General features: G+C 42.3%; 1 protein-coding gene across 2 annotated transcripts; it reads left to right on the top strand.

Annotated features, from left to right (window-relative positions):
• The first annotated feature begins 6,739 nt into the window (after window positions 1–6,739).
• On the top strand, window positions 6,740–9,571 carry SPINK2 (serine peptidase inhibitor Kazal type 2). 2 transcript variants are annotated; one of them, XM_019614606.2, is made up of 4 exons: window positions 6,740–6,927; window positions 7,057–7,094; window positions 7,242–7,354; window positions 9,411–9,571. In XM_019614606.2, the coding sequence occupies exons 1-4, from the start codon at window positions 6,831–6,833 to the stop codon at window positions 9,454–9,456; spliced, it is 294 nt and encodes a 97-aa protein (XP_019470151.1). In that variant the 5' UTR covers window positions 6,740–6,830; the 3' UTR covers window positions 9,457–9,571. The 2 variants fall into 2 exon arrangements, with proteins under 2 accessions (XP_019470151.1, XP_003205647.1); XM_003205599.4 differs by having other exon boundaries at window positions 6,762–6,879.
• Window positions 9,572–10,089: the final 518 nt, after the last annotated feature.

The following is a 10,089-nucleotide window of genomic DNA, read 5'->3' as shown; positions in this document are numbered from 1 at the left end:
TCTTCATCTCCCTCTTGTTTTTGTTGCATGTGGACTTGTCCTCTTTTGCTGTAGCTAAAGACTTTGCTACCTTGATATTATTGCAGTACTTTCCATCATATTATAGTTCACTTGTGTCTGTGGCTGAATCACCACAGACACAATTCTCCAGCTGTCCCTATAATCCTACGGGTAAAATAGATACTCTTATCCTTTTTTTTTATTATTTTTATGAGAAATGTGACTTACATGGGTGAGGGACCAACGGCCTTTTCTTTAAAAGGGAAGACCCTCAGCCTGCATGTAGAACTAAATAAATAGAGTTTGACTGACGGAATAATGAAAACCTAGACATAAGAGTAGATGTGCTGTTTTGATGCATTAATGTGGCACTTTCTTGTAGTTCGTTTATTGCCTATAAACTTTTTTTGAACATTTGCCTGCAGAGGAGCAAAAAATTGTCTGGATGTTTCTTAAATTCACAGAATCATTAAGGTTGGAAAAGACCACTAAGGTCACTTAGTCTAGCGATCAACTCATGATCACTGAACCATGTCCCTTGTATTCTTCTTCTGGGCAGTTATTTCAGAAATATCCCTCATTCTAGTAATACATCTGAATGACAAATATTACTACTTCTCCATGTGTATGATCTCATTTGTAATTAGAGCAATCTTCTGTAACTCTGCTGAAATCAAAGGAGCTACTTTCAATTTACAGGCTGGAGCTGAGATCAGCATCCACTTAATACAATACCCATTACAGATTCCATTGCTCCTTGACAGTTTTGCTGACAGTTTTGCTGACACTTGCAATTTCACCCAAGAGCGCCCTTTTTTCTTAAAGCACCAGATCTTGTAGCCTTCTTTTGTTGTTGTGGTTCACTTCGGTCTCTCAGAGTTACAAGTAAGTCTGAGATCTTCCAAGAGTAAAACATAATTATCTGCAAATACTTTAGAGAGTTTTGCTTTTTTCCCTGGTGAGTATGCACCTCTGAAGGTGTGTTTGGGTATGGAATTTAGCAGTATCAGAATAATTCTCTGTGCCACCTGATAAGTCACTACTACTGACCACTTCAGAGCAGTGCTTTTAGAAGCAATGGCATCAACACGGAGCAGCTCAGTAACTTAACAGGACTGACAGTTGTGCTACAAGCTTCTTTTCCAACACAGTCAGTCCAAAAACACCAAGGCTGCTCTTTGTTTTTCCCAGATCTTGCCTTGTAAACATGTTTATTTTAAATTCCCTTTATCTGAGAGAGACCAGGGCTCTGTTAAGAGCCACACATTAGCACAGACGTGAAGCCTTGTTTTTTGTAACCTTTATATGTGGATAACAGGGGACACATTGGGTGAAAGCGCATTAACTTATTGTGCCTTGTTTCTCTTAGATGATTGTGTCTTTTCTGCTGTAGCAGCATAACCTTGAAAAGGCACTGCTGAACCCACGCTCTGTTGGGGTCCTGCTGCCCATCTGCACCTGCTGCGTATCCAGAAAGATGCTCTGAAGACCAGAAGGGAAGTGGTTTTGCATCATCTCATCTCTTTCATATTGGTAAGATCTGTCCTCAACAACATGCTGCTGCCTGATTCTTATAGGAGTTCTATACGAGGGCTGCTCCAAAAGTAAAGCCCCCTGTTTTATTATGTTGGCCCATGACATCAGGTGTTGGTGGTATGGCAGTAAGGTAGGGGTGTCCAACCTTTTGTCTTCCCTGGGTTGCAGTGAGTGAAGAGGAATTGTCTTGGGCTGCGAATAAAATATATAACACAGTTAATGTGCATAATTAACAACAAAACTTATATGAAAAGTTTATTAAAACATTAAAAAAAAAGAAACAAAAGCATAAAACTAGTGGGATATGTGACCTTATTTTGTGAAACTAATGCCACAGGCTGGTTCAATGGCAGTGCTGCTCTCAGTGTTTGACAGATTTTTTTAAATTAAATTTTACTCCTCCTGTACTTCATCATTTAAATTTACTTGCTTACAAAGATATGTATTGCCAAAAAGTGATGACATGAATAAGATGTAATTGTGATGCAAGGGATATTTCTCTCTGCTAAAAGAGGTCTTATGAAAATCCGGCAGAGAGACATTATCAATTTTTTTTAATTGAATATCTGATTGCAACTCCATACATCTCATTTGAGAACTTGCAGGCAATGTACTTATGTCAACTAAAAATGGAGTCACAATTGTACTGATTTTTTTTTTCAATTTTGAAACTTATTCTCAAATTCCTTAATCAAAACAGAAAGCAAGGCTGAATATTTTTTGCTGTTCATGGGACTATGTTTAGCTAAAGTATCAGAAGACATACAGTTATTTGCCATCACATGAGTTAGCAGTGCACTGTGTCCCATGCCCTTGTTTCAGCCCAGACCCACTTAAAGTTGGCAGTTCATAGAAGTATTCAATTGTCAATCATTTCAGTATGAAATTTGCAGTTGGAGCATAATCTGAAGTGTTCTGGAACAATAATTTACAGGAGTGTCATTCTTGAAGATCTCTCAATGAAGGGAGCAGTATTGGATAAAGAAGCAGCAGCATGGTCACTTCCTGCTTGTCTCTTACTATGAGTTGACATGTTTTTACTTTGGGAGATAAGGTAATACATATACAAACATGCAGACACACATGCTGATGATAGCAGAAAATACCAGCTGTGAAAGGAAGGGTCAGCTCAGTAGTTCTCCTGAGAAATTCAGAAGCAGGTATGTATGAGAAGCTGCTATGCTCCAAATTGAGCTGGAGCCATCCAAGCAAGCATTTCTCCAAGCCTGAGAAAAGGATTTCAGTAGAAGGCTTCAAACCAACTCTGCTTGGTCAAGCCAGATTCATGCATGCCTGGTAGAGTCATGTTCCTAGGGGCTGGAGGATTCTCTAAAGAGCCCATAAAGAAAAGAAATAGCAGAATTCAGGACAAACTCTACCCTATCAGCATGGAGTGCAATGTTGTAGGTGATGCCTCTGCCTTGCCTACTGTAGAGTACAATCAGCTGAATTCAAGAAACACAAAGCATCTTTATTTCTACAATATATAAGTGGAGAGATTTTTTCTAAGTAGTGTAATAAATTTTTCATTAGAGAGGAGCAGGCCTTGGTGAGGGGAAGCTGGAGAAAGCTTTCTGAAGCCTGCCTTTGTGTGCAACACAAAAGTAATCTCTTTATAAGTGGTTCTATGTGAAGTTCAATTTCTTTCACAAGAAGAGAGACCTCACATGTTATTATCCAGCAGGTAGCACGTGAAGTAATAATAGCTACTCCTGCTTTTCCATTCCTTTTTGCTTTCATTTCCTCTGGTTTTGCTGGTCTCTTCTTTCTTCTGCTCCTTTGTCCACCTTCACTCTGCCAATTTTAAATGTGGAAGGAATTGACAATAAAGGTGACTTCTACATGCGCTGGATAAAAGGTGGGATGAAAATGTTGCAGTTTCATTATCCATTCCTGTATAGCTAAATTTGGATGTTGCTGGGTAAATGTGATACAGGTAAAGCACGGGCTACACCTGAATTTGCCTCTCTTCCTTCCCCAGGCAAGCTACTCAGAGAAAGATTCATGACATTTGAAGAAACTATCCTCAACAGGAGAGCACTTCTCCATCTGATCACAGCACAAGAGAAGGGAACCCCGAGACAAAGTATGTCCATCTTCACCTTTGCTTTAATGAAAGGGCTTGTTCTTCTGTAAGTGCAATTCCCAGTTTGTCAGTACATAGGGGCTACTACAAAGGCTATTAGTTAAAACTGCTATTTAGCTTGATTTGGCGATTGCTTTTGTTTGAAGAGTGTGAAAGAAGCTCTTTGTATTTGTGCAGATCTGAAGGAGAGAAATAAGGACTGAGATAATAACATATAAGCACAGAAATATTCAAGGAGAATGTGCTAAAAGGGAACAGTCTGAACATGCTGCCTCCTTATGAGAAGCTTATTGGGCAGAGAAGCTAAACTAAGCAGCACCATCTAGTGTAAGGCTAGGAACAGATCTGGTGCCTGAATCCTTCAGAGACTTCTGCCCATATCAGTCAGGTTTCCCCCAGAAAAATAATCCATTAGGAAATAAGCTGTACTTTCTGGTTTAAACAAATCTTAGACTACTTTGTGTTCTTCTAAACCAAATTTACACAAAGTAATTCTCTCTTATGCCAAACTCATAATTCAGTTCAATTTTTTCCTCCATTATACTGCTGAATGTAGTGATTTTTTTGGTTCAGTCTTGTGACCTCATTTTTCTCCTTGTCTTGTTCCTCTTTAATTATTTTCATGAAGCGGTAGGAAATATGCCTAGTAATGTTCTTGATAAGCACGTACTTGCTCCCTTTTTTTCTTTTGGGAAAATTCATAAAGATGACATGGGTTTGATCTACTCCATTGAGCTATGATATGGACCGTGAACATGTGATTCTCCCTAATACCTAAAGCTCAAATTCACAAAGGCATTTAAGAGCCTCAAACCCATATTAATATAATTTGCTGTCATTTATATTTGTGTGTGTGTGTGTGTGTGTGTGTGTGTGTGTGTGTGTATAGTGATTCATTGCTTTTTACGGTCTTCTCTGAAGGTCTAGTGAATCCAGAATACACACATATACACCAGAATAAAAATTTGATCAGTGCTACAGGGATTACTGGATGTTCTCCACAATCACAATTACCCTAGGAAAAATAAGAGTTCTGTGAGGTAACAGTCTAAGCACTCACACTAGAAGCAAGTGTGAGTATGCTCATTGTGAGACCAAAGCAAAATGTTCAGTCTCTGACTCCCAGTTTCTTAGACTCCATCCTTTGGTCTATGCTGAACTTTCTGCACCAAATCAAAATGACTTCTGGTAAGCTACATTCATGACTATTTTGTCTACTTTCCACTTCATTGCTTATCACTCAAAAGGTTGTTTCCACTACCTCTTTCCTTACTGCATTGCACAAGTACTAAGTGCCTGCAGCCCAAAGGCTGAGGACTGGCTAAAGCCACAAAAGGAACTGTGAACATCAGAGAGAGTTAAGAAACAGCAAAGCCTTGAAAATGTTCTCTACCTCCCACCACTTTCACCCAAAAGACACGCTTCCTACTCTGCTGGAATGCAAAGAGCTGTCTGTGCAGACATACTGCCTAACTTCAGGTGTGTTGTGTCAGAAGGAAACGTCTTCAGCCAAGAGTGGTGTTTGTGAGCATCCTTTATTCTTAGACTGTGTTAGCCTCTAATGAGGGCTGTTTCCTATGTCTAGAAAAAAAAAAAAAGAAAGCCATAAATCAATTAGAACAAACACAAAACAAAAACAACACAGGAGAATGCAGGAGAATAAGGTTGTTAGAGAGTTTCTTTAAAGAGAAAGGGATCTATCAGCTGCTCCCAGAAGAGCTGTGTTCTCTTAGCAATGGGCATCTAACCATGCAGCTTTAAGTCATGTTTCAATAAGGGAAGTGTTCATTGGCTTTTGTTCCAATATGTGGTTTCCTGGTCTGTAGGGAAAGCTTATGTTTTCTGTATTTTGAAAACTGGATTTCTCATCTACATCACGTTGAATTGTGAAGACAACTCCTGAGGTCCGTAGGTGGTGACCACAGTCAATTTCTGGGAACTGTGTGCAAAGACTCAGCAGTCATTTTTGCCTTCACAGCAGACAGCCAAGGGTGATTTAGCCCATTATTGCCATAAGCAAATGGTCATCTCTAGGAACAGTAGAATCGCACCCAATACCACTCCAGTTTGTGAGCCTTCCCAACAAACAAGCCAAAAATGACTCCTAGCTGTGATCATTACACAGCCGTGTTCCCTTCTGCAATATTTGCTCACTAAAATTGCTCTGTTTCTTCATTAATGGTTTGAAAAGAAACAACTGCAATACATATTCCAAAAGTCGTCATCCCATGTACCTATTCACTCACCATTCCTAATTAAGTTCATGAAAGATTAATTCCTTAATTGTGATGTTTATTAATTATCTGTTTTTCCATTTACTGGTTTGCAGCATTACTTTTGTTCCTTAATTAGCTCACAACAACTGCAGAACATGAGTAATCTCCTTCATTCTCTTTGCCTCTTCGGCAAATTATTGGCTGATTGGTCTTCCAGTCCACCTGTTGTCCTACAACTTGTTTGCAAGAAAGGCACTGAGACCCTGGAATGTTTGCAGAGAAGAGCAATGAAGCTGTGAGGGCTCTGTTGCGCAAGCCTTATGGGGAGAAAATGAGGGAGCTGGGGTTGTTCAGTCTCGAGAAGAGGAGGCTCGGGGAGACCTTATGGCTCTCTGCAGCTGCTTGAAAGGAGATTGTGGAGAGGTACCAGCGATATGATGGGAGAGAATGGCCTCAAGTTGTACCAGGGAAGGTTCAGGTTGGATATTAGGAAATGTTTATTCTTTGACAGTGGTGATGCAGCGGCACAGGCTGCCCAGGAAGATGCTGCAGACGTTGTCCCTGGAGGTGTTGGAGAAAAGGGTGGATGTGGCACTGAGGGACGTGGCCAGTGGGGATGGGCTGGGGGTTGGATGTGATGATCCTAGTGGTCTCTTCTAATGCTCATGACGCTGTGATTTTAAGGACAGCACTCAGGCACCTGAACCCCCACAAATCACGCACACCGAGGGAAGGTCTCTATCCGTCCTCCGCTCCTGGAGGCGCCTGCACACCTCCCCACTCCACAGGTGCTTGAATCACCACGGACACTCCAGCTGCCCGTTAGGAGCCCTCGACCCCCCTCCCGCTCTTCTGCACCCCCAGCCGAGGGCTCAGCCCAGGCCCTCCGTGCTCCGCCCCTCCGCTCCGTGCCCGGCGTCTCCCCGTTCCCTCGTCCGTTGCGCCTCGCTCCCCGCCTCGCACCGCCACATTCCGACCGTTGGCGCACGGCGATGGCGGCGAAGCTGACGATGCGCGTTCTGCTGCTCGTTGTCCTCACCGGTAGCGGGCGGTGGCGGGGCTGGGAGAGGAGCAGCGGGGGCGATTACGGTCCCGCACCGAGGGCTGTGGGCAGGGGAGGAAAAAGGGTCGGGCGAGGGCGCGGGGAGCGGGACGAGGAGCCGGGATGAGGCGAACTCAGGCGGGATCCGGCCAGTAACGCCGCCTCTCTCCCCGCAGGGCTGCTCTTGTGCCCCGGAGCTGCCGCCAGCATCCCGGTGAGTGAGCCTTGCCCGCTGCTGAGCCCCCGCAGCTCCCTGCGCCAGCAGTGTGCCTCCCCTGGGGCTGCAGTGTTCCCATCTGTCGCCTGCCGGGTCTGTGGGTGTCCTTCCTGTGTCGGACCTCCTCTGTCTGTCTTCCCCCAGCCGGCATGCGACAAGTACAGCCATCTGCCTGGATGTCCGAGGGACTACAACCCAGTCTGTGGGACTGATGGAAAGACCTACTCCAACGAGTGTGTGCTCTGCCTTTCCAACAGGTAGGCACTTGCTGGACATCCTCACCTTCCTTTCTCTGTGGAAACGTTCACTCTCACTTCCCTATTAAGTGAAGAGTTCTTGCTCGCTCACCTGTTAACAGCAGTTCTAGCATTTTCTCAAATGTCAATTCCTTGCAGTGGCTTTTATCGTGATACCTGTAAATGGCTCGGTTTGGATTAGCTGGTAGTATTAAGAAGTGTGTCACAGCACAGGCTTTGCACATAGTTCATACACTACCATTAAATACAAACATAGAATCACAGAAAGACTTGGGTTGGAAGGGACCCCAGTGATCATCCAGCCCCAACCCCTGCCCTGGGCTGACTGCCCCCCACCAGCTCAGGCTTCCCAGGGCTCCAACCAACATGTCCTTCAGATCCTCCAGGGATCGGGCATCCACAGGCTCTCTGGGCAGCCTGTGCCAGCAAGTAAAATTTCCATTTGCCACGTTAAAGATTTAATAGCAAGTATTATTGTACAATATACAATACTGGACTCTTGAACACCCTCCATCAGAAACTTACAGAAAACATGAAAGACCCAGCTGAAATGCAGCTCTTAGTGAAAAGATTTTACTGTCAAGATTCAATCTCTTGTGCTCCCTTTCACCGAGAAAAGTAAGAATGCCAAATGTTAGGAGAAAATACTGTTTTGCCATTCAGGTTGTCTAACAGTCAAGAATAAGATCTCCTACCCTCCTTGAGAGATGTCATTTTACCCTTTAATAATTTCATAGTTTTTAAAACAAATTGAAAACACAGAAAATCATCTCCTAATAAACATTGTTACGTTTGTTGTGACTAGCTAGAAAGCTCTGCAGTGCAGGTTCTCATTACAAATTGAGAGGAGCTGTTGTGAATCAAATTGAATGATGAAGCACCATTTATATTAATATGATAACAAAATAATAGGATTCTTGTTTCTATCAGAGGGGAGATAGCAGGGGGTAGCAGAACAGCAGTGATGGACATTTACAAAATTAGAAATAGATCTCAAGAAAGGGAGAACTAAAATATGTTCCTGACTTCAGGGTGAAGGGAAAGGTTAATTGTGACAAGATCACTTACACAATTCAAATGAGCAAGGTAGAGAGAGCATGGGTCAGAATAAGGAAAATGTTGAAGGTGTCAGATGACAATTTAAGGAACTAATATTTAAGATAATGAATATTATGAAAATATATTTTAAAATACTTTTCTGTGTCAAAGTATGGTTATAAGTGTGCAGATCTGCAGAGTTTGGTAACGTTCTGACTGGAGTACATCACAAATTATCCAAGAAAATAACAAAATTTGAACAAAAATTGGTAAACCAATTGGCAAACCTGCAGTCTGAGTAAAATTTAGAAACCCCAGCAAATCAAGGGGCTCATATAGTGCAGTTGGTGAAAACGGGAGAAAAGAGGTGCTGTCATGATACCTTATTAGAAGCCTACCCATTTTTGCTTTGTAGAATGGTAGTGGAGTAAGTTCTTAAGCGATAGACATGTAGACAGCCAGAGGGGGAAAAAATGAGTAAGCAAAGCTGACACAGATTTGTCAGAAACAATCCAGAAAAATCCATGAGATTTAGTTTTTCAGCAAGATAACTTGCCTGTCAGAGTAGAAGGAAGCAGAAGTGTTACTCCTGGACATATGGACCCTTTGCACTGAATTCCCAGCATTAGAACTGTTTCCCATGACACAGACTGTGAAGTTTGACTTGAATTAGTGCTTTGCAATGGACACTTAAGTCGTCACTGTGAGATTTGTCATGCGGTTTGATACTACTCAGGTTTGCACATTTTTACTGGATTCTTGTAGGTAACAAAGCCTGATGTGATTCTGTCTCTAAGTTATTAGCTCTGTGTGCGTAATTACATCTTTTCATCAGTTACTTTGCAATAAGGCTTGCTACAAGTAATGCAAATAAATATATTGCTACTTCTAACTGAACATGTAAGTATATTATCCCTTTTAACTGAACATTAACATGGAAAAGTTTGCTTTATAAAATGTGTCTGTTAAATAAAAGTGTGGTGGTTCTCCTCTTAAAATATTTTTGTTCTGCTTGCAGTGAAGAAAATAAGAATGTCCAGATTTACAAGAGCGGAATGTGCTGATAAGGCAGATGACAACTTTTCAAGCAAATGAGAACAAAGTCCAAATAGAAAGAGTTCATTAAAAGTAGCTTCTGTGTAGTCTGTCCTAATAAATAAACTTGCATTTTTAAACCAAGTTAAGCGAAGTCCTGTGAGTGTATTTAAACCACACAACCATTGCTTAGAACCTGAATTGCAATTTATTATTTCATGTAAGACAGATCACAGGGCAAGGAAGAGATACCGTGGCAGCCTACCAGGAACAGTCAGTTCCTTGTGAGGCACCAGAGCCATTTCCCACAGCACTACTTGGCAGCAGCCAGGTTTCAGCACCTCTGCTTTGGGCAGCACAAACTACAGCTCCTTTCTGGAAGGATCTGAACCCCTGGGGCCCACAGCCTATGCCTGTGCACTCAGCGTAAAGAATAATTATTCACAAAGTGATCTTGTATGGCTTCACTGGAGGGCAGGAAACTTAGAATAATGGTAGAATGGGAGTATGGATGCATGCCACAGGTCCTACTGCTTTCAAGTCTTACCCAAGAAAAGACATCTTTCATTCAGCAGAGATCTACAGAGAATGTGGGTACAAGGGTTTCTGTGCTTGGTAATGTGTAGAATGCATTCTCTCATCTTTCCTATTTCTGGGGTCAT

Source organism: Meleagris gallopavo, chromosome 4, assembly GCF_000146605.3.
Source record: "Meleagris gallopavo isolate NT-WF06-2002-E0010 breed Aviagen turkey brand Nicholas breeding stock chromosome 4, Turkey_5.1, whole genome shotgun sequence".
NCBI classification, from domain to species: Eukaryota; Metazoa; Chordata; class Aves; order Galliformes; family Phasianidae; genus Meleagris; species Meleagris gallopavo.
The sequence above is the reverse complement of the archived record's forward strand: the minus strand, read 5'-3'. Positions and strand labels throughout refer to the sequence as shown.

Bases quoted from the DNA above. Each gene is read 5' to 3' on its own strand.
- SPINK2 (XM_019614606.2), top strand. From the start codon at position 6,831: ATGGCGGCGAAGCTGACGATGCGCGTTCTGCTGCTCGTTGTCCTCACC. The intron at 6,928-7,056 runs GTCCCGCACCGA...CTCTCCCCGCAG, and splicing joins GAGCAGCGGGGGCGATTACG to GGCTGCTCTTGTGCCCCGGA. The intron at 7,355-9,410 runs GTAGGCACTTGC...TTCTGCTTGCAG, and splicing joins GTGCTCTGCCTTTCCAACAG to TGAAGAAAATAAGAATGTCC.